The sequence below is a fragment of the Vanessa cardui genome, chromosome 17 (genome assembly GCF_905220365.1).
Source record: "Vanessa cardui chromosome 17, ilVanCard2.1, whole genome shotgun sequence".
Taxonomy (NCBI): Eukaryota; Metazoa; Arthropoda; class Insecta; order Lepidoptera; family Nymphalidae; genus Vanessa; species Vanessa cardui.
In genome coordinates, this window is record NC_061139.1 from 11,633,242 (window position 1) to 11,659,324 (window position 26,083).

The window sequence follows — 26,083 nt, forward strand, 5'->3', positions numbered from 1 at the left end:
GGCTGTCAATCCAATAAACGCCGGATTATTTGATTACTGACATAACAAAAAATAATCGTACAAGATTTTTTTGTACAGTTGTATTTCCTAATAAATAAATTATATTCCAGTTTAAACAACTCGACTTCCTCAAAGTCGAGGTGACCCAGTGGTTGGAACGCGTGCATCTTAACCGATGATTGCGGGTTCTAACCCAGGCGAGCACCGCTGATTCATGTGCTTAATTTGTCTTTATAATTCATCTCGTGCTCAGCGGTGAGGAAACCTGCATATGACAAATTTAATAGAAATTCTGCCACATGTTTATTCCACCCACCCGCATTGGAACAGTGTGGTGGAATATGTTCCAAACCTTCTCCTCTAAGGGAGAGGAGGCCCAGCAGTGGGAATTTACAGGCTGTTGTTGTTGTTGTTGTTGTTTAATAACTAAATAAACATTATATTAACTATTAGTCATTTTAAAATCGATTATAAATATTAAAATATATAGTGGTGACAGCCCTAGAAATAGCTTGAAGACTTAATGAGGTGTTTGAATTCAAACATTGTCAATACATAAAGTTTATTGTCAACTAATCGATTCAAGGCGATAAACGTTTATAAGGCGCGTGAAACCATTAATTTTATCTTCGTCTAGCATTCATTATATAATATAACACAATATATTAATAATAATATAATCGGAGTCTTAGTTATTTCATATCTGTCACGGCGAATGTTGTCAACAAAAATTAGATAATCGTGAAATATATTATTGTGTTAAAGTAGTGTGCGCCTACACAGGTGCATTATGATGTATGAGATGAGACACTCGTTCGTTTGCCAAAATCTTAAAAAAAAAATTTTCTATAGCCCAATGAAAATCGACTCAGTGTAAAGGACATAGGAAATAATCATAATGGTTACTTTACACACGTGGTACCCCATTATTGTAATAAAAGAAGAAAATAATAAAATCTTTTTAATAATTTAATTATCTTCCAAAAATTTACTAACGCTCTTGAAAAGATAATAAATTTTTGCCACATTTATAATCACTCTTAAAAATTAAAATATTAAAAACCGAAATCATTAAATATTTCCATAAACACAGATACGTACTGCACTATTTCCGAGCGGCAGCTATTTTTAGTAGTGTTGCCGTTATCAGTAACAAATTCATCTAAATTGAGTGAAGTCACAGGTGTGTAGGGAAATTAATCATATTGAACAGAGACTAATAAATTAGGATATATAAGGCGACCGAAGTAATATACTTAAAATTTAAATTGAAAAAGGTTTAAGTGTTTAATATTATAAGTAGTCGCCCTTCAGAGTTTCACCCGCTTTAAATTTTGACTTTGAACATAAGAGCGTAAAAAACTATAGGTACTTGCATTGAAAATTTAATATAATTGTTAAATTGAGATTAAAAATAGATTCGTTATTACCAATTCATTACTAAAAACTGACATTACATAAAACCGTCAATATAACTTAAAAAAAAATTGAATGAAATTATTTTCATTCTTAGCAAAAAATTATACAAAACTTTATAATGATCGTACTCCACTCTTAAATTTTATTACTAAGTATAATCATTCAATTTATACATTCATTCAATCATTAACTTTGTAATATTCAGACTAGTTCCTCGTTTTTAGACTAATGAACAAAAACGAATGTTGCATGCCAGAAATATAGTATCTTTGTATTAATTAATTTATTAGCGACAACATAATATTCATAAGGATGCATCTCTTTACAATTCATAATAACACAACCAGAAATTGGCAAACGACCATAATTTATTTTAAACTCGGAGTATTTATTAATTGCAGTATAATTTTTACAGATGACACAAGCTGATAGGATTAGCCACGTGATGTTATCCAGTGTCTCTTTGCAGTGATCATGCCTTACGTTGCCAAAACGATGCCAGGTGTTAAACAAAGTTAGAAAACTTCCGCCAGTTTGCATTTACATTGGATTAATGTCTTCACTGTCTATTAAATGGACAAGCCATGCATTGCCAAACGATGCCAATCGTAGAAATATGTTCTCAAAACTTTCGTAGTATCTTCTTCAGATTATACATAGAAACATTGTTTCTGAAGTCGACGCGTCTTACATTAACGCCAGCCTATTGGAACAAATAAAAAAAAATCCTCATTTTGTATTTACATAGAATTAATGCCTTCTCTGTTTATGAGTGCCCTTCGTTGCCAAAACGATGCCAACCGTAGTTTGGTTCATTTACCCTACTGAGCTGATAGGACTAACTGCAAGTTAAAACTTGGCAAGCTTCACAAAGTCGTTAAAACATTTGTAAACTATACGCTCAGCGATGGAAAACGTTCGGAAACCAGGAATCAATTTATGTAATACTAGCAACCTGGCCTGGCTTCCCATGGGTACAATAAGGGTCTATATACAACTTTTAGAATGAAACAACAAAAAAATGGTTTTGATGAACACGGTTTCGTAACACGTTGCTAACATACAAACGGCAGGAAGCGACTTTGTTTTAACCTATTCATATATGACATATATTTTTCATATTTGATATGAATTATTTACATGGAAACGCAACAAACTAAAAATTTTGTTGTATTTGTCTGGGTTTGAACCTACAATGATCAATTAAGATGCACGCGTTCTAGCCACTAGACCAACACGGCTCTTACACAGTAATGTACAGTATTACATATATCACCGAAGATTCCACTGATGCTATTTACACAATTAGTAATAATAAACAAAGACTTAACATGCATAAAATCAAATAGGAAACATTATACAATCAATAAATGTGCATGAAAGCAATTAATATCATTTATATCATATAATAATTGAAGCTCAACAATATAGAGTGGACTTGAGCACACATGAGCACACATGAGCACACATGAGCTTGAAATTGTCGTCACGGCCTTAACATTGCCAAGGTGAACGGGTCGAGTTGCAAGATTAGCGCTTCATTGCAATTTCTCGGTTCGGGTTGCGGGTTACGTAAGGTTTTATATTATCGAACGATTCCGCTATTTTAATTTGTTTCAGTTCGACAAAGTCTTATCTAAATATATGGTGTTGAATATCCTGAACGATTTATATAATATCTGCCTTGAATTGCCAATAAGTACAAATCTTGGATATGAATGATAGAAATATGATGGTATATCTCTTGTGCCCGAAATCACGATGGCTCACTTTAGAACTGTATCACAACAATACTAAGTATGTTTGGATGCATATTATCTAATGAGTTATTATCTAGGATTACTGGAGCTAGACAAGCTTCGAAAAAACCTACTACCAAGTACAACAAATCCTTAAAAATTTGTATATTAAGTATATTCTATTTAAAGACATGATATGATACATTAAATAAAGGTCTGTTAACGAGACTCTATTGCAGGCCCCATCTTTATTCGAGGATTTTTGTTATAATTCCATCACGTTACTCCAATAGGGTTAGCGGATACACACAGGACAAATGATCATACATAATGTACGCCACCACTGAGCACAAGATTAAGTGTTTCACCGGTTTTAGTTAAGTTTGGTAAGATTCACGTGATTCAACATGTGGATTCCACGATTATTTTTAACACGGCTAATTGATATAAATCTCATTTGAAAAACTTATTGATAAATAAGGCATATTGCAAAATACCAGATTAAATCAAAAGGTAAAAAAAAGCGAGAAATCAGTATTTATTGATATCCAGGTAGAATTATAAATTAAATTGTATGCGATTGATATAAAGTTTAATTGAAATGGTATAAAAAAGGTAACTACTGGTTTCAATGTTGGATTTTTCCGATAGCATTAACTTTCCGATCTGAGGGTAGATCTATATTTAATTCAATAGTGCAAAGTGAATGTTCAAAAGTGCTCTTATTAGCATATTTGAAAAAAAAATTGACTTTAGTCAATTTAGTTTACTATAGAATTATTGTTTATTTCATTTACATAATTATTACATATTTTTATATTCTTAGCTGGTGAAGTATGCGGTTTTTTTTTTGTAAGAACCCTCAAATATTTCACAGCTGAGTAATGGTCTACGCTTTACGAAGTAAGAATGTGACAAAGTTTACGATTTTCTTTGATTTGTTCACGATGTGTTTAAGTTAAAACCATCGTAAACGCCAATTGGAACTGATCACTTAATCAAACAATTGATAAGAATAATAACGCTGATGTAAAATTATAATTGGATGAATCCATTATGCGTTAGATAACTCGTTCATTGAGAATGATAAGTTTGTTACACTTTCTTGTTAACTGTATCAAGTGGAAAAGATAAGGAAAGACCTAAGATTAGACATCTACACTGGGCCAAAGTCACGAGCATATACTTGTATTACGCTCCAAACGACTTGTGAAACCGCGTGGCATAGCGAGTATATTAAAAAAGATAACATTGTAATGACTTATATGATATTTGAATTCGCAAGGTAAACTCAAACGACGACCTCCGTGGTCGAGTGGTGTGTACACCGGTTTTCATGGCACTCCGAGGAACCGGGTTCGATTCCCGACCAAGTCGATATAGATTATCATTAGTTTTCTACATTGTATTGGGTCTGGGTGTTTATGATACCGTCGTTACTCCTGATTTTCCATAACACAATGCTTTAGCTACTTACATTGGGATCAGAGTAATGTATATGATGTTGTCTCATATTTATTTATTATTTTATAAACGCTGTCATGGACGATAAATCACAAAACTGTGAACGCATTTCGTTGGGAACGAAGTCTGAACTCACTTCAAGTAGGTGATCGATCGATATGTTCCGTCTACGCACCTTATATAATGTTTATTTACAATTTGTAAATAGACGCCGCCTGTCCTCTGCCCTGGATCGGGGACATTGTATACTGTTATGTATTTTAACGTAAATCGAACGTGTTATATCGATCGAGTGAAAACTGAGAATCGAAAACGTTTTCAATTTAATAGACATTACAATTAAGACTGAAATTTCTATCGGTGGTATTATAACTTGAAGAAACATATAAATATTGTATTTAAGAGTAATTACGACATAATTTTACAATGCGCTGCAGCGAACTGGGATTTTACTTTACGCAAGTAATACTACTCCGACATCAAAAATCTCTGTACTGTTGATAATCAGATGAAATATTATATTATTTGCATGCAACTAAATGAATATACAGGTAGCATATATGTATATTAATATAGTGAACGTTACATATTTTTTAAAAACCTTCAAGTAAGCTATTGTTAAAACTACGGATTGAAAATTAATTTAGTAGTACACTGTTGTCTGAAAATATGTCTATTAGGTATGCTATATGTCTATTTAATAAATAAACATTCAAGCTACAAACTTGGCTTGGAAATAAGCTTCAAATGAAATTAACAATTTTCAGTGAATTATTTGAACCAACTTGTAACCAAACTGAACCCAACGTAAAAATTGTCAATCATCACTAAAACATAAAAATATAAATCGTCAGATTCGTAGTCCTCAACAGAAAGAAACGCAAATGCGCCAATATGATACTTTTTGGAAATGACATGTCATAGCTAAACTTAAAGCTTATTTTCCATAAGCACCAATTTGTCGTTTCAGCCTTTTTTCCACGAGACGAATTGAGAGAATCCTATGTTCAGACGTTAAAAACAAACAAAGATAATATTTCCGAGCTATAAACCAGACTGATTACATTCATTTCTGTTAGGCGTATCCTTGTCACAATTTGACTAGGCTATGTTCGTCTGAGGCAATCGACCTTGAACATTGCAAGAGGCCAAACATCTCGACCAATCAAGACCACTTTTTGTTAACAATTCACATATTATCATTGTACTGTGGCCGTCGAACCTCGTCCGTTACGTAATACACTTTTGTTTAATACATAATGTACGTGTTAATTTATTCTGCAACATAATATAAACGTTAATTTATTTTTAATATTAAGAGATAAATAATCTCAACAATTTATGTGGAGTAATATTGACTGTAAACAAAAAACATATATCAATACATGCAAGTACCATACGTTGTGTGATTTGTAGATAGTTTATATTCTAAGTCAAAGCCAAAAGTCTTTATTCAAAATAGTGTTTACACTTTCTTGTTGATAGTCAAAAATCTACCACCGGTTCGGAATTTAACGCAGACCTGAGAAGAACCGGCGAAAGAAAGCCAGCGGGATAAGTAGTATGAAAATCAAGTATCAGCGTTAATTACTAATTATTAATTATATATGCACATAATATGTTAGAAGTAATGTATTGGGAAACATAATTTTTAAGTCTTTATAGTCGACAGATATCTGATTCTGATCTCACACATTGTGAGGTTGAGACAAAAAGATCCTCAAAAATGTATTTATAGATTATGTAACCAGAAAACTATTACATGAATTTAAATAACTAATCTATGGTAGTTAAAGAACAATCTCAGCGAATATTAATCAAGATTCTAGTTAAGTGAATTATATAAAAATCAAAAACACATTTTATTCAAGAAAGCTTTGACAAATGCTTTTTGATCGTCATTTTACACAATTCAAACATCATCGTTTAAATAGATTCCACCGACGAGAAGTTCAAAAGCTTCTCTTATCCAACATTTGAAAACACAAAGTTATATCAGTTAAATATAATTGATTTCATCAAGTATTAGCTCCAGGCTTTATTATCGTTTATACAATCACCATCCTCCTCATTCGGGGTCGGCGCAGCATGTCTTCTCCTTCCATACTTCTCTGTCAGGCGTCATCTCACAAGTAACATTCTTTCTAACCGTATCGTCTTTCACACAATCCATCCATCGTTTCCTTGGTCGTCCTCTACCTCTATATCCATCCACATCCATGCTCAACGCCTTCTTCACAATATGTTCCTCATTCCTCCGCATTAAATGCCCATACCATGATAGGCATTATTATCATTTATATAACTTACGTTAAATAATACCGAGGCCTTATAAAAAATTGATAAAACAAACGATTAGAATTTATGAATCGGGAAAATAATCTATCACAAATGACAAGTAGGTACATTGTCTATTCTTATCACAAGATGACGACAAACAACCATACTAGTATATACTAGAATTATAAATGCGAAAGTAACTCTGTACTCTTAACTGCTGAACCGATTAAGATGATGTTTATGTGTGGAGATAGTTTGAGTTAGCAACTCTTAATTAACCTGTTAAATGTTTTTTAGATTTTCGCGGGTAAAGCCGAATAGTCAGCTAGTTTAGTATAAATAATAGACTGTATTTTTGTACGAGCTTTATCAAATAGATTCTACGTACAAATAAACAAAGCCTTCAAAAAGCTTAAAATAGAACCTTGTTCCATTAAACTGATGAATTTACTTCGATTCCTCAGGCCTCGATATTTATTCCAAGCCAGTGGATCCCTTTGACTATCAATTAGTAAGTGTAATCGTCTATATTTAATGAATAAATTTCGCCGTTAAACATTTTTTTATTTAAAAGAGAAAAAGCTCCTATTTAAATATCTTTCGTGAGAATTTGTACGCAGTATTTAATGAAATATGCAGTGAGTTAGACGACTTAGCGGTATCCGCATCTGGCGTGGAGTGCACTACGCATGCGCGAAACTCTCCACCTTGACCTTCCAGTCACCCTTACTCTGAAATAACACGCAAAGAGGTAGCTTAGCCTAATAGATTGTTTAATCGATAGCGCAATCGTTCTTAAACGTTGAATATTGTAGAACAACACAAATCGACTCCAAATTTGTAAATAAAAGTATTATTCTTGAACCTAACGATTTCATTTCGCTTTTAACGAGGAACGCTCGGCATTTTTCGGGAAAACTACGACGTCCTTTGTCAAACAAGGAGAATCAAGTATGTACTTTACGACGTAAGATAAAAAAGTTGTTACCATAATACGATCTTATGGCCAAAGGCGTCGTGACCTAATTCCATCAATAGTACAATATGATATTTATAGATCGCTCCATCATTCAATTAAACACTAAAGTTAGAAGCTCAAAACATCGATTACTATTCTATTTCAAAACGAATAATAAAGTTCTTTGTGTGTTCAAAATGACCTACTTTGTATTTTTGTTATGAACATATTTTAATTTAATATATGTTTCACGTGACTAAGCATTTTTATGATCAATAATAAAATTACTTCATAGTTAGGTCTGGTCTGGGTATGAAACCCAGAAATGTACACCTCTCCCTTAAAGATAAATATTAGACAACGTCACATAGGTACATTACTTCCAATTTAAGTAGCGTATGTAGAAATAATGACTGTACCACAAACACACATACCCAAGACAACATAGAAAACTGATGATAATCTACATCGCCTCAGCCGGGAATCGGACCCAGGACTTTGGAGTGGTCATGAGTACGTCATCCATGAAAATCGGTGTACACACCACGCGACCACGGAGGTCGTCATATAAAGAGAAGGTAGGTCAAATATATATCTAACAAAAAGTTAACTACTGTTACACATAACAAAAATGACCAAATTATTAAATATAATTGATTTATTCGTTTTCAAAAACTAGAGCGTGTTAATTGCACATCCCGGTATCGAATCCAATGATCATTAGCTCGATAAAAAAGTAATTACAAATGTCAACGACCCCCATCTGATTGGTAAATAATATTAAGTAAACATCAACACGTGATTTGACGTAACATGTTTAATCTTCTAAATAATTAATTACTAGTTAACCTCAAAGTTGCAGATGTTTCATTTAGTCCAGTTAATATTACGGATAATCAAGAAACCTATTTTTTTAAGTAATTAATACTTGAAACAATTGTCCAACAAATCCAAAGCCATCTCCGCCATTTTGAAAATAATGTTTACTTATGACTTTTAAATGGCTGGAAGTGTTAATAATTTATTCTAAATTTTAAATTTAGAACGTCCGAATTGCAGTGGAACAGCTTTGCAGAATAAACTTGTAGCCCTTTTGGGATTGGTAATAAGTTGTTAGTTTCTAATTTCGTGTTTATTATGAGTACATATAACGATCATCAATATTAAAAAACTGTGCCCGCGATTTCGTACGCGTTACAAGTTTAACAAAAATAAGTTAATTTTGTAGTCTAAGTTACTACATAGTACATCAGCTATCTACCAGTGAAAGTCCCGTCAAAATAGACCAATCGTTTCCGAGATAGCCAGAACACAAACAAACAATATGTAAACATACATGCATATAGTAATAAGCGATTATTTTTATATTACAAACAGACTCTCCAATATTATAATTATTATATATGTAGAGATTGAAGTAAATGGAAGCATCTTTAAAGGTCAAATAGAAATCTGGAACATCATTTAAAAGACACAGTCTAGAACTCTCTTTTGTCAGGTAAACAAAAAAAATCGCTTCAAAATGGCGGCCTTTAAAGTGGCAGGCATTTCTCTCTACACACAAAGGGTAAGGGCACGTCAAAAGGACCAGACAGAAATAAAAAATGGTATAAACACTATAGCTGCACGCACCGTTTAGAATTTGGTTTCTTTTCTAAACTTCAAATCTTTTACATTTATAAGACCGTTAGAAATGCGAAGATTTGTTTGTTTCTTTGGGTTTCTTTACTTCTGAATCAGTATGTACATAAAATGTTAATAAAATCATAGTTCGTAATGGATTTTTATATGAAAGGATTTTTTTCAGTTCATTAGGAACGATTTTACACAATACGGAACTTCATTTCATAATTAATTTCAATTAAATTATCTCTGGTTAAAATGAAATATAGTTGAGAGACATCTGAAATACTAATCCATAATAACCTGATAGTCAATAAACATTATAATATATAAATGTAGATTCAGATTACATTAAATTGGAACATAACTGTGATGTATATATAATTAATAATATTTCAATACATTCAAAATAAAAAACAAATTAAACTTATAATGAAAGAAAAAACATCAGACGTTTTCTTGAAATAACATTAAAAAAATAGCGTTATATCAACAGTAGGAAAGCTTAGAACATTGAGTACATAAATTTTATCACTACATTCTCATCAGTCAATTTATCAATCATTCAATGTAATTGTACATGACTCAACTTCCTAATATAATTATTATTTTCTTAACATTGTTCGTGGAAAAGTAAGTAGGTAGGCGGACCGGGGAAATGGGCTTGAAGGTAAGCGATCACCACAATTCTTAGGCACTGGCCTTATAATAATTAATACTAGTTGTTGACCGCGGCTTTGCTCACGTTTTAGGGGGTTGGTGACATGTCAGGCAAAAAGTATCCTATGTCCTACCTTGGAGTTCAAGTTTGCTTCATAACAATTTTCTTTAAATTTTGAAAAGGTTCATTGGTTTGGCAGTGAAACAACGACAGACAGACAAAGTTACTTTCACATTTATAATTAATAAATGTAAAAGTAACTTTGTCTGAAGTATTTAAACCCAAGTATAGATTCCTTAGACGGTCAATGAGCTACAAAATTTCATGTCACTTGTCCCTATAGGTACGTACCTACACTGGCTGACTTACCATACGAAACACAACTTAAAGTAAAGTAAAGTAACAGACTGTAAATTTCCCACTGCTGAGATAAGGCCTCCTCTTCCATTAAGGAGAGGGTTTGGAACATATTCCACCACGCTGTTCCAATGCGGGTTGGTGGAATGCACATGTGGCAGAATTTCGATGAAATTAGACACATGCAGGTTTCCTCACGATGTTTTCCTTCACCGCCGAGCATGAGATGAATTATAAACACAATTAAGCACATATATATAGTGGTGCTTGCCTGGGTTTGAACCCGCAATCATCGGTTAAGATGCACGCGTTCTAACCACGGGGCCATCTCAGCTCTTACACAACACACAACTTAACAAAGTTTTACTGTGCGTTCAAATATCTGAACGCCCAAACCACTAGCATAATAATATTCTCATGTTTTGATATTAAGAATTATTAGTTACTAGCGACCCGCCCCGGTTTCACGGATACTTGAAATGTATATTATGAGCAAATTACATAAAATCATTATAAATTGTAGTCTATGTATTATTATGCTTTATAAACTATATTCCTGTAAAATTTCATCAGAATCCGTTAAGTAGTTTTTCTGTAAGAGTAACAAACACACGTCAGCCATTCCCACAAACTTTCGTATTTATAATATTAATAGGAAGTAGTAATATAGTTCATTTTCAGCACATATGTTATACATTGATTAATTATTTAATTATGTACTGTTTGTAAAATAAATAACTTGTCTCTAAATATTACGAGTCGTAGCGAAGTTTAAATTAAATAAATATCAGAATCAGAAACGCAGTGAAGGTCGAATGAATTCAAAGAGTTTACGGAACATTTGGTGGATAAACAATTTTATTACACCACATACACCAACGGTATGCTATGCGCCTTGAAAGCCCAGACTATTCTTTTATCTATATTAATATATATTTTAATAATTATAAACGTAAAAGTAACTTTGTGTGTCTATGTGTCGCTGTTTCAGGATCAAACTTCTGAACCAAAATTCATGAAATAGGCTATTTTTTATGCCTAACACATGACCAACATTCTAAACGCGAGCAAAGTCGTGTAGGACTACTAGTTTAACATATATTTGAGTAGAAGAGCACAGAGCACTCCCTCGAACATAAAAAAAAACATACATATAATTTCTCATTTAAAAATCATACAAAAACATTTCGCACTGAAGATACGGTAATATATTTTAACTTTCCGGACGACTAGCGATACACTACGCTACGCTTCTCGCGAGATAACATACACAGATAATTATAAAGGTCATTAAGAAACGATTATTTTGTCAAAAAAAAAGATCGACATTACACAATCGAACACTTTTAAATTTAAATGTGCTTCGAAAAATATCACTTATTAAACAAACAAGTGAAAATACACGAAAAAGGTTACATATATCGATCAAATTTGGGAACGTTCATAATTAAAAAAGAACTGGCCATAAACACACTACTTTCACATCAGTAATATACTTTTAAGAATTAATTCTAAAATCAAAATTGTTAATACCGAATATAGTCGGTACTTCTGAATGAGTAATACATATTTTTAATTGACATTCGGGCCAAGCTGATAATCATACTCTTAGCTCGTGGTCGTGTACGAAACGATACCACTGAAGAATCATAATAGGTCATTCACGTACTAAGATTAAAGTTGATATAAATATAATACTATTAATAAACAATAATGAAGATTATTTTTAAATGCATCTTTAGTAAAGAAAATCTTATAGAGAATGCTGTGATGCAGAGAATGCTGTTTTATTTAAAATATGGCGGTCCGTTACCACCTGGTGGTAAGTGGTTACCAAAGAAGGCATTGTAAGGAATATTAACTGTTCACTTCACACACAACACTAGATTTTATATACTGGCTTAATCAAATTATAACATAACTAAGTATGGCTGTATATACGATGAGTAGTCTGCCAGTATGTCTTGCAAAACGTTCTGTCTCCAAGTATTCTCTATCATCACGACAAAATAAAGGCATCGACACACTCGCAGAGATTGATGGGATCAAATGAAACGCAAAAACATTGTCAACTGAGACAATCATAAATAAATGATTTCAGGCAATTGATCAGTGCAATGGACGTCTCCAGACTCGCTTTGTTGACTTTAAAATTAGAATGAATAATATATATGGTAACATTGGTTCGTAATTTGAATTTGTAATCTTCTTCATATATATACTTCTTTGATAGGGCAATCTTTTTTATGTAACAGATTATTCAATAGATAAACAAAATGTTTACCCACCGTTAATGTTATAATCTTGAATGCCTAGGATATAAGTACCAAAATGTCAAAAAGCAAATGACATACAATAGAGCGCTTCTTATTTAAATCACAAAACTTTATAATCATCCAATTTGTAGACCGAGTGAGTAAGTGTAATTACAAATACAAACGATCGTAGATGATACTAAGATAGGATATTGCTAACGTTTAAAAAAATATGGTATTATTATATAATAATTTTCCCAACGAGCCATTTAGCCCATGAGCTTTTCAGATAAGTTTAAAAATAATATCAGTCACTGATCTTCTAAGTATTTTCTAAGGATTGTCTCTGTAATATAGTCAGAGGATTATACGATTTGTCATTGTTCAAGACGTCGACCGCTTGCAAACATTCGTTAGTAAATAAAATGCCGAAAGGTTTTTTTTATACGTCGCGTCATTTAATAAATAGTCCATGAAAACTAAATAGAGATTCCAAGACATTTTAAAATTGCCGCATCAAATTGTTATAACTAGTTCTATATTTCACCACCTGTGTCGCTAGTAATCAAAACAATAACAATGGCGTCGAGTAGTGCAAGCGTTTCTGAAAATAAAAGTGAAAACAATGACTTAACGCAAGACACAATTGACTAGAGACACGTATTATGTAGAACTAAAAAAATTGTGTGAATCTGAATCGGGAATATTTAACAAGCGATACAGTAGAAATGGTGTTTAAGGACATCTGGCACATATCCGTTTAAATTGATAAATTTTTAAGCTCAAGACAAGCGCCAAAAAATTTAGAAAAATCAAACAATCATCAACAATTTGGAATACAGACGAACTTTTATTCCTCCCAAATGGCAATTGTGTAACTAAATATTTATATACATATGCTACACTAATGCATTATAAAATGTCAGAGTTGTTATTTCAAATGTTTCATCAGCAAGTAATCTATGGTCGTTAGATATAGATTGTCCTAGTCTGCTTCGTACATCTTTTAACATCCAGCAGTGGCTCACAACAGACACATTTCCTCCTTGTGATTATATTATTGAGGACATTTCAGAACGATTTGAATCGAAGCCGTTCGTTTTATTGGTTTGCTTTCACTATCACATTTTGGCTACGTGCCCAGGATCGTACGTCAGAGATACGAGGGAAGCGTCCGCGTCGAGACTAAGCGACTACGTTTACGAAACACTACGTAACAGCTGGTGTGCGTAAAAATCTATTTATTTTGTACCTCGAGATAAAGCTGGTTTGTAAATATTAGTACAGAATCTCGATTTGGGTTAAAAGTAAGATAACATGAACGTATTAAAAGCAATTTTGTCAGGCTTGAATAATTGGAATAAAATTACCTTAGATGTTTTTCATTTGGCAGATAATTCGATGAGTAAGATAAACTACCTAAGAATTTTCGTTTAGAATTCGCCAAAGCACATAACTCAGCATGTTCATTACATAACTAGAACTTAGTCTTGAACTGCTATAGTTAAATTATCTAAAAATATTTCATTAAAATGATTTTGCACAGCTATTATAAAATGTAGCAGTCATAATTCGCGGTTCACAATATTTCAACAGTTTACATTCTGACGAGATAGATTTTAATCTAACGATGTTTGTAGTCTTACAGTGACATAAATAATACGACACTATTACACTAACTACTGATATCCACTTTAATTTCCCTTTCAAAATTCCGATAGAAGTTTCGTCGACGTTCAAAGCGTCATTTTCTCGCAAATCCATAGTGAACATCAAATATTAATTAAGCTTTCGACTAATAATATCGCTTCAATTTGCTGTCAAATGCTGTTTATTTTTTTTCTCCTCTTATGATAGGAATAAAGGATAGTTACATCAATTTTCCAAACAATTATTTTACATCTGAACCTTACGAAGCAGTCTTTGATTAAAGTTTTATTTATTTTTCTACATTATAAAAGAGTCAAGATTAGACTCGTTTTTTTCGCCCGGCACGACACGGAAAACGCCAATTGAATAAATACAAATGAGTAGCTGATTAAATCTATCAAATATTCAAAACACGAATATACGTTGTAACGTGGCAAAAAAAAATGGACAAAGTATAAATGTCCTATAGACAATAACTAGTACAAACTGGTTTCCGAAACCATTTCCTTATCAGACCATTTCCTCATCAAACCAAAACAGAGAAGCCAATGAATAAAACTGACGAATTGAAAATTATACATAAGACCTTTAGGTTACATAAGGTTTTTATCACTTGCTAACAATAACAGTTCAGATGTTACAAAAAAAAAATGATTTGACGTGATTTATTATCAGTTATTAAAAGGTGACAAGATCCAAGTTTATTAAGTAACATGGCAACACCAATGAAGTTGATATATCTGCATCTGAACGTAGTTTACTACGGATGATAACCTATTGATAATACTCCTGACCTCAGGAGTGGGTAAAGACGAATGACGAATTCGATACACGTCATATGGACTTTAAGACTACAGCCATTGAAATATGAATTGCGACACAAAAATCATAACTTTGACTCGTGCTTCATCTAAGATAAATTTAAGAGTTACGTGCTGTTTGTCGATCGCACTTGTTTATTATATCGTACCAAATACCCCTTGAGTAAAAGTATTTATCATCATAATAGGATCTAAGGGTACAGGAGCAATGACGATTAATTCGATTAAAGTCGCATGGAACATCCGAAAACATTGTTGATTAAAAGGCGCAACAACACAAAGACCAACTATACTTATGAAATCAGTTATAATTTATTTAAGCATTGTGTCTAAATCACGGAAATAATAATTATTAATTATTGGTTTGGCATAACATTGTCATGTCCCTAAATAGTTCAGTGTTCAGTGTTTCTCTAAACCATTCCATTCCTCAAGTCTACCGTTCTTGCCAAATATTTTACATGACGTCGTTTGGTACAGCGTACTTTCTATCTGTCTAGCTGTCTACATACTTTTTATCCGTCTACACAATTATTATGAAATAAGGGTATTTAAATATAGCACACAAAAATAGGCACTTCAAGTGTAACAGGTTTTGGTAGCATTTGAATGTTAGTAGTAGTAATACACTCGTGTGTTCGGAAAGCCCGTAAAACTTGCCAGATTGCTCTTTGATCATATTAGTTTTGATCTGTTTATTAAAATGACGTAAATACGTGCACCTGTTTATAGTGCACTCACTTGTAAACTATAATATCTCCCACACAAATATCCGTTGACAATCAATCGAGCAACGAAAAAAGACAAGTATCATCATCGAATACAGGAGTCAGGGCTAGCAGAGGAAACATGCAAATAAAAGACTAAAAAATGCGAAAGTGCTATTGAGATCCATTAAGTTAACTCGGCAGTAAGTTTTGTTACCATCCCCTCACTATATTTTCTACCACCACTCAGTAATATCAAGTATTGTATATGTTGTGTTCAGATTTGAAGGGTAAGTGAGCCAATGTAACTACAATACCAAGGTACCCAAGGTAGAAGGCACATAGAAGATGTAAGAAATGGTTCATATATCTTAAAGATCCTAAAGTCTACGTTGTGACTTAACTTCAGGTGGCGTATATAATATGAAAACGTGCCATACTGGCAAAACTATTCGCATCTTAGAATTGTTATTGCGACGACTTATAAAGACCTTTATAACAATATTATACATATTTTTAGAACAGTTTTGCTTGATAAATAAATTGCCAGGTACAATTTAGAATTCAGTTGCGTTGTTTGTCTCCACTTATACTATATTGAGATTAGCGTTTGACTGTTTATTTTGCCATTGCTTCTTGTTTTTTTTTTTTTAAACAGACTTGTAACGTCACTCGTCTAATTTTGACATTACAACCATTTCCTCTTTTGCAGATCTGTTGCATAGTTTTTGATACAAGGTTAAATTAAGCTTTCAATTGATTGGAAATAGAGGATGGCTCGTTTTGAAAAAACAGAATTGCGTTTTAATTTGCGACGGGAAAATAGTGCTGGTATTCTTGCCACCATTCTATGTGGTCGTGATTTGTTATATACTGAAGCATGCACTTGACGCACTCCAAGTGTGAAATTATAGAAATTTTAATATTTGTCAATTTCATAATATTTCTCAATCATTTTTAGAAGAAGCTCCATCGCGTTCTAAATAAGGTACACTACTCATTACATACTATATATATAGAGGTTATTCCCCGAAAAACAAGACTAAGTATGACCTATATAAATTATCTATACTGATATTATACATGGGAAAGTAACATACTATCTGTTAAGCTTTCTCAGTCAAACCACGGATCCGAATTCAATGAAAATTTATAACAAAACAAATTTGAACCATAAGGAAGAAAATAGGTAACTTTTTACCTAACACCTGACATCTAACCCCTAAAACTCAAGGGAATCCGCAGACGACAACTGGTATAGGTATAGGCTTATAGATAAATTATCCATCTTTTTTGGGCGTGTGATTCAAATGGTATGTATTATGTCGCATTTCACTTCCTATATATCCTTCCTATATATTTCACATTTTTCTCCAGCTCATGATTTGAACCTAGTACCACTGGTTCTGCGAATTTTAAACTAGACCAACGAGTCAGGGGCAGTTTTATTTATAAACAAGAGAGAGATCAAAGGGAACTTACACCAACTCCCACATAGGTTTAAAATAGACCGAGCAGAGTTTATTATTATTCAGTTTTCATATCATGGAACTTCATAAATAGTTTGCTTGTTGCTAATCTAATCACACTTTCATTATAATAATAACGCAAAATGAATAAAGTAAAAGCAATATAGGATAATTACAAAAACATCCGTCAATATGAGCATCAAATTTCCACCAACTCGCATTGGAATAGCGTGGTGGAATATGTTCCGAACCTTCTCCTTAAAAAGGGAGGGAGGGAGGTAAGGGAGAGGAGTCCTTAACCCAGCAGTGCGAAATTTACAAGCTGTTGTTGATGTTGTTAAGCATAAAATTTTTGCACATAATTTTAATATCAATAGTTTGTGTTGGGATGCTTATTAAACTGGCCTGATACCAAAGTGTGTGTATAAAAAAATATATATATCGCATGGCCAAAAAGGATTTATTATAACTACTTGCGAAACAAGTAAACTCATTAACGTTCAAAAATTATTCGAAGAGAACAAAATTAGGTTGGAATAATTTGGAACTTTAACATGGAACGTGCGTAAGACGGCGATTACAATTACGATATATATATATATAATCGTTGACTTAAATACTTACGCTAATTAAGCTTAGTGCTTATATTAAGCACTAATACAGATCTAATGGGGACAGCTCAGTCTAGTCATTTTTTATGGTTCAGTATTATGGCAAAGTCAAGAAAAAAGATGGCCCAGAGTGTCTGGCGCCCCTGAAATGAGTCAAGTGTACTAAGAATCAGATGGAAACCACAGCCACAGAACTTTGGGCTTAAAAGAAGTTCTTAGCTGCTCAACATCAGTTAAGGGACTGGAATCGGGCGAATCGCCGAGCTGTTTTATCTCGAAAAATGGGGAGGATTAAACGAAACCGTCAATCTTCGCCAGACGGATAAGTATCCAAAGAGGAAATATTGATTTTATTTTATAAAGATAAAAGGACACTACTGTCTACCAAACCGCTTCGACGTGTGCAAAAAACGGTACTGGTATTTCGAGCCTCCTACAGGGAAAGTTTAAGGCTAAGAGTATTTATTATATTTATAGCATTTACTTTTTAATGTTTTGAGGTGTTGTGGTTTTTGAAATAGGCATTATTGGTAATAAAATCAAACTTTTTTATTGATCGAATAGGAAAATTGTATCATATCGCAGAACTTTTTTTTAAATACTTGGATTGTTCGAATTTTAATAAGATGTATCGGATTTTTTAAAATATTACAACATACCTCAGGACATAGGCGTCGACTTGCTCGCTCTGCGTGAAAGATATAATCTCGCAGCGGACTATCTTCAATACATTTTCCCATTGTTGTCTGAAAAAAAAGTTTATGTTAGACTAGTCACACAAAGTATAGTATAACTTATTTCTAAAGGAGAAATTCCCCTGGACACAGCCGTGTTACACAAACAAATCGCGTGTTGCCATAATAACCAACGAAGAATATATGGCAGCCCCTGTGTGCCTTCCATAGTAAAATAAAGTTTTAAACACCCAGATCGATCAGGCCCTTAACGAGTATTCCGTCAAAAAACATAAAAAGCAGAGTGTCATAGTCGGTTTTTAATCGGTACATAACGAATAACTGCGACATATTTTTTAATGTCTATTTTTGACTCAGTACAAGTTATTCTAGATTATTAATCATTTAAATATCTATATAATTTTTAAATAACTTTTTGGAACTCCGAGACCCTAACTCAAAATGCCAAGTAACAATGTTTTTGTTTTAATTTTGGCGCTCTTTTTTTAAAGTTATATTTTTCAATTGATTGCTAATTTATCTCTTTACGTCAATGCTCCTCACCGATATAGATCCGTGAAAATTTCCAAGCTCTTTAGTAATTGTGTAATAACAGTTAATTTAATAGTAGTGATGTAATTTTTTTCGAGTTTTTCGGAATTTTCTACAAAATCTTTTTTTTTTTCAATTGACCTTATATTAAACTAACTAGATTAGAAATTTGACAACATTCAATGCAGGAAATAGAACTTGGAAGCTGTTAAGGTAGGATTATTTATTCTTTTGATTTCTACCATTCCAGCATTTCACTTCAGCCCGGAGTCATGTTAGTAGATGGTAGGATTTATTTAATAAAAATAATGTAATTATAAATCATTACATTATTTTAATTATATAAATTAAATTTAATGTATGCAACTCCCAATTCTTTTAACATATAAATTATAAAATTATTAGAAAAGATTGATATTAAGATTTGAAATAGAAGTTCAACTATGATTAATAAATTAAATTGTAGGTTAATTACCTATAATTTAATTATAATAAAATATATAAGTAGTAATATTTTTACATTATTCCATGTATTTATTGTTTTTCCAAGTTGAATACTATCTTTTATAAATTATATCTATAAGTAATCATATAACTCTTATTGGAAATACATTTATTTTCCAATTATAAAACAAAATTGATTATGGAATTAAAATGAAAACTTTTTCTCTTAGCATTTCAAGTAAGAATCTTTGCTTCACCAAATTTTTATTTAAAAGTTAAACTGGGCCTGCTTAACTGCACGGTCAAAAATGCAGTTACAGACCAGTGTAGTTTTTACAAATACAAGTTCTGAGAGTTTCGGGTACTTAATTATGTTAAACCAGTTTTTGGGGTATTATTCAAAGAAATTGCCAGTTGAATTGTAACTCTAAGGCTGAGGAGAAAAATAATTTGTTGATTTATACAATTTGGTATTGAGAATTTTTATATTTAAAGATTTTTAGCAAGCATTTAATAAAATTATCAGCAAAATTTTATAATTTAGAACAAATTGATAGAAAAAAATTGAATCACGTGCTACTCTATTAATCGATGGTGTCTTCTTCCAATTCGTGGTCGGTTATTTTCTTACCGGTAGCAATCGCCCTGAACAGCTGATTCTAGAAGCTTCCATAACAATAACAATCGTAAAATTCCGTTCTACTATTTCATTATTTGAGGACAATGTTTTTCTCACACATATCGTAACTCAATTACTAAACTTATAATAATATTTAATAATAACTTATTAGATATATAACATAAATAACAGAGAAACCATAAAAATATGCCGGTAACCTATAATCGTAACGTAAAAATATAATAAACTTTAAACAATTTATTTCTATTTCGTAATAGCAGGTATATAGCTATATACTTACCGGGTGATTTTTCTTAAGTCCGCATGCTTTACCGGCGTAAACCAAATTTCAATTAATTTTTCGACACCTTCAAAAAATTGATCATTACTTTCACTATTAGATATCATTTCCGTTCCAGCCATTGCGATATTTTATAATATTTTATCAACAACGTATCTTTATGAAAAATATTGAATTCTCCTCTACTTAAAATGTCGACAGCCACTACGCATCAACGTCTGAAGTTGACTGAAGTGAGAAGTCTGAATCAGCTGAATGAAACAAAATTATTGGCAAAATGCAGGTGATAGAGGAGATATATAAAAGACTTCTCTTTCTTACAGAGCGAGCGAGTCGGCGACGGCGCGCGTTCCGAAGCCGAACCAAAAACTAGAATGAGTCAATTTGATAAACGCTATGGGATTTTATTCGTTTCACTGTCAAATGTCACTTTTTGTTTTTGTCACTCACCGCTCGTCCTTATCTTTCATTGAATGTTACCATTATATATGTCTAATCTATATTTTATAACATAACTCTAGAGATACACGTATTATAATTTTATTTAATAATCGATTTTCTTGTTATTTAGTTAACAAATTAAATTTACCTTTAAACGGTTTGTACACAATTACAGTTGTATTTTTTGCAATAACATAACCTACCCAAATCATGTTCATGACAAGTATCTGCAGAAGGCAAATAATAAGAATCATTGATGATTGTCATCCTATAGAACCTAAAAAAAGATTTTTTTAACAAAATGTTTACAAATACTTTATAAATTATAGGCTTCATCTATATATCTAACAAAGTAGGGCTTTGTTCATATAACACACAACCTTAGACCTGTATTTTGTAGAAAAAGTGAAAGAAGTAAAAGATAAAATAAATTATAAATTAAATTTATTACAGAAAGTGTTAGGAAGCTTGTATTTTCTAAAAATAGTAGTTTTATAATTTTTCAAAAGAGGCAATGAGCCTATGTATTGCGCCGTCTTCAGATCTTCTTATAGGTTTAATTTTATGCTTTACAACAGGTATCTCTGGACATATATCATTTTCTTTTTCATCCTGACAAAAATCTTCAATATTTGGTTCAAGGTCTTTTTTCAAGGGAGTTATATTTTTAGTGGGTTTTTTATCTCGTTTGCTTTTTAAATTTGCAATATCTGTATTTAACTCAACTAAATTTTTATATATTCTATCATTAAAATGAAAATTAAGCTTCTTTGTGATCTGAAAACAAATGTACATATTTTATAAATAAAATATTGGTGAAATTAGAAACATCCGTTCTTTGTTTTTCGATTAATGTAATAAGTAAATTAAAAAATATTGCATAAATTCCAAAAATCAACTAAATAACTTTTATAGAATAACTAAATTTTATGATTCAGATGTAATGTTATTATTATTAGAACAGTAGTATAGATATTAAATCCACACATAATAATAGTTAAAGGAAATTACATCATACATTTAATGTAAAGTGAATCATTTGAATTTAAAATATGATAAAAATATAACATAAATAAGGAAAAAAGAACTTACAGAATATTAAATGTTAAACTTAAAGATATGAAAATACTTCATCATTAATTAATATGTTAATTTTTTTCTTTAAAGTCTTATATTTACTGGTAAAATAGTTTCATCGAATATGAGTACTTTGATCATAGATATGAGTGCGAACATTTTCGTATTAAAGTATTGTAATCTATGATAAATTTCTTTATAATAATTATATAATTTATCGATTGATTATAAAAAAAAAACACTTTTTTATCTCATTAAATTATGCATTTTAAAACGAGTATAGGTTTTCTCTTTACCTTGGCACTTATTTGAACCTGGTCAATATTTAATTCTTCAGGACGTGGTATAGAAGCAGATTTTCGTACATCAGTTAAGTAATTGGCTAGTGCCTCACTTGAGCATAGTGTAGGTTGATCAAGGTCTTGTTCTATTTGATACGATGGCTTTTCCAATCTCGAAGGACCTGAATCGCTGTCATGTACAGCCTTTGGCTGTTTGAGAATTCTTTGTTCGTAATTGCGAAGTAAAGTTTTCTTTACTTTTGGATCAGACCCCGATTTTCTCATTTTACATTTAAATAAATACAAGGCATGGAAGAGGGTTCGATAAATATTACCTACATATTACAGTAATAAACATAAATTGAATTAAGCGTTGTGATTGTATATATTTTTTTGTTATTAAATACAAAATAAATCTGTTTTGCATTACAACAAAACGGTTATTATGTGTGTGAGAAAACACACAGCATTGGTTGAAGAAGCATCCATAAATCTTACCATAAACAATTATAGAATACAAGTTCATCTTACCTCTCTTTCCATCTTTTTGTTACCTTTCTCTTTCACTCACAGCAGAGCGCGCCATCTTGTTTCAAATTTGCGCGCCACTGACCTTGTTAAATCATAGTCTTCATCAACCACCAGCAAGCACCTTGCTACAATGCTGTGTGTTTTCTCACACACATAATAACCGTTTTGTTGTAATGCAAAACAGATTTATTATATGTGTATCTAAAACACACAGCATTGGTTGAAGACCTGTTTGATATCTGCTGGTGTAAGAATACAAACGCTATGTGAATTATAATCAATTAAATCCCTCAAAATGTTTAATATATCCTGTTTATTCAACTGGCTTCCTGAACCTTATAACTTACTATACTTGTCATGTCACTACAAATTATGTTTCAAAATAAATTTTATATCCATCTTCTTATTATTGAAATCATATACAAAATAAAAAAATATCTCAGGAACTAATAAATCAGGAAATAAGAAACAAATCTAAAAATAATCATTAATTCTACCGCTAGGTGAATTAAGTCTCTTTATCAATTGACATTATCTATCTGCAAAAATATACTAAATTTATAGTTTATATTTTTCAATGTCCTTCCAAGTTAGCAGTAGACATTAAATTAATAACAGTATTCTTTTTAAATATCCGAAAATATTTTCATTAGTAAATCCTACTAATAAAAATAGAAGTATCTTCAATTTTGTCTACAACTCAACAATAATACCATTAAAAGTCTGGGAACTTCTCCAATTCTCTCATCTATAGGTCCATTTTCCAACCAGTTTCCAGATACTACATGCTGATCTAGCATTATCTGGTGTTTTCTTATCTGGTGTTGCATCAATGCCCTATTACTTAAATAATATCATTTTCTGTATCAATTTATTTAGCCTGCTACCATAGTTAGTGTAGCTGGTGTAATCACATGTAATTAATATAATAAGTTATTTAAATCTCCTCACCAAACAAATAGTGTTGGTAACCCTAATTAGGTAATTCTTTGATGTGTCTGAACAAAAGTATTCTTCGGTTTGTTGTTTCAATAATCAACATGTATATTCAGATACATAATAAAGGGTGAAATTCTGAATTCTACTTCCAGAAGCTAAAAGAAGAATTATTTGCTGTTCTTCGAACTGTCAAAAACTGTATTAACCTTTGGCATGTCCAACTGAATAATAATGATGTGTCTTTCTTTCTTGAGGTCTTTCTGAGGATATAGCTTTTACAATTCTAATTACAAAAAATATATACATCTACATACCTACACATACATACATATATACAAATATATATATATGTATATATACATACACATATAAGTATTATTAAGGACACAATAAGTAGAGACTGCGATCCTATGTTTTTACATAGGATAGTACAGTTTGTTAAGCTAACCCATCCTTACAATAAATTTTGGCTAAAAATGTTGCAACATCTATAGCCTGAGGCATCTGGGATCTACTTTGTGTAATTTGCACCATACAATCCATCTCTGTATAGAGACCTTGGAAGTAGTCTTAGTTGCTTCATGCAAACAATGCGCTCTTTATTACCCCCAACTAGTAGCTTTAACTTTTCTAGTTGTGGTGGGTTCAGATTATTAAATAACGCTGTAGGTTTGGTAACATCAATAGTTCTGCTAGACTGCGTACTCGTAAGTCTGTCGACCAAAATACACTAACTATGTAGGTACACTGTCAAGCTATTATTATATAAGTCCCCTCGCCGTGTTTAGGTGACGCAACACCATTGGGGTGGCATTGGACTTGGTGGTGGAAATAGCCATACCCACTAATATTCCCACTGTCGACTGAATACGTCGAAGCATAAGAGGGTTACGCCCTCTCTGCAGGTCACATCGTCTTAAGACGAGGCTGCCTTTGAAAGCCAATAAGACGACTTCGGGGACGCCCCATATATTGAATACGGCTTCCGAAGCCGGGGGCAACAAGTGCCATTCCGGCACTGGTCGTTTCATTGAAAAGGCGGTCGGCTATGCCGCTGTACCTCCCCGAGAGGTACGCCGCCGAAATTTTTATGTGTAGGCCCCATACTCTAATTACGGCCTCCGAGGCCGGGGGCAACAAGTGCCATGCCGGCACTGGTCGGTTCATTGAAAGGCGGTCGGCTATGCCGAAAATTAATATATGTAGCCGCTCGGCCAACTTCATTAGTGTCAACTCTAATAAGGGTAGAGAACGCGTATCTCCTTTGTTCTTTATATGCACCACTGGATAGTACACAGGACCTGGACACAGGACTGCCTGTTATATGTCTAAACTAAAATGTGCGCTCGTCTTAGATTAACCTGTGAATTTATCACAGAGTACACTGTAATATCTCTGTGACGTTTGAATACCAAGACTTCTGGTGTCGCAACCATTAACTTTACACACGAACCTCATTAAATTGAGTACCCCAGCCGGCATTCAATGCATTTGTGATCAAGAAGTGTGTGGTCTCCCTCTGGTTTAGATCCACGCAACTGTGGCCTATGGCTCCGAGCCACCAGGTTAACTCTTGCTTCACAAGAGGTGGAACATTTATTTTTTGTCATTTGAACATTTATCTTAAGAAGCCTCTGCATTTGCCAACGGTCTAGGCGCCCAGGTATAATTATCATGTTTGCAAAGCTTAACAGAGCTAAGCAGACTTTGTGTCCTTCGGAGGGTTCAATCTCTTAGAACCCTACAGATGGTAACTTTGTCACCTATACCTGAGGTAGGGCCACTGTAAGTGTTTCATAAAATTCCTAGGTATTCCAATTGATGAAATGGTGCCATCAGGGATTAAATGAAAATTTATGTGCCACACTAGAATTTCAAGAATGGTTATGATCACTCTAACTTGGTTCACCAATAAGCTGCTGTCTTGGTTGGCCAAAAGAAAATTGTTTAGATAGACCATTAGTCGGGAACCTTTTGTATGCAGGATCTGCATTCCAGCTTGATTAGGCATCAAATGGTAGAGTCATGCTGTAGGATTTTATTGTTCTAGTAAAGACACAGTAGTCATCGCTGTGATTCTTCAATTGGTAGGTGGAAATAGGCTTGTAATAAATCTTAACTATCCAGTTGTTCTTTGTAACAAATCTATAACATTTATGAGATACTAAGTGAAAACACTTTGTTACAACATATGTCTTAGATCAAATGTT

General features: G+C 32.5%; 2 protein-coding genes across 2 annotated transcripts in view; both read right to left on the bottom strand.

Annotated features, from left to right (window-relative positions):
- Positions 1-20,982, bottom strand: part of LOC124536656 (S-adenosylmethionine decarboxylase proenzyme) — a 39,236-nt gene extending 18,254 nt beyond the window's left edge. The window contains exons 1-2 of the mRNA XM_047113205.1: positions 20,605-20,982; positions 18,674-18,760 (exon numbers count right to left, since the gene is read on the bottom strand). Of these exons, the coding sequence (XP_046969161.1) occupies positions 18,674-18,760; positions 20,605-20,726 (209 nt within the window). The 5' untranslated portion in view covers positions 20,727-20,982. The remainder of the gene's footprint in view (positions 1-18,673; positions 18,761-20,604) is intronic.
- Positions 20,983-21,513: 531 nt separating this feature from the next.
- On the bottom strand, positions 21,514-22,794 carry LOC124536969. Its single transcript, XM_047113658.1, has 2 exons — positions 22,419-22,794; positions 21,514-21,822 (listed from the first exon to the last, which is right to left on the bottom strand). The coding sequence occupies exons 1-2, from the start codon at positions 22,686-22,688 to the stop codon at positions 21,538-21,540; spliced, it is 555 nt and encodes a 184-aa protein (XP_046969614.1). The 5' UTR covers positions 22,689-22,794; the 3' UTR covers positions 21,514-21,537.
- Between the last annotated feature and the right edge of the window lie 3,289 nt (positions 22,795-26,083).

Coding starts and splice junctions, on each gene's coding strand:
- LOC124536969 (XM_047113658.1), bottom strand. CDS start 22,688: ATGAGAAAATCGGGGTCTGATCCAAAAGTAAAGAAAACTTTACTTCGC. Junction 21,823..22,418: donor AGGTTCAAATAAGTGCCAAG/GTAAAGAGAAAA, acceptor ATTTGTTTTCAG/ATCACAAAGAAGCTTAATTT.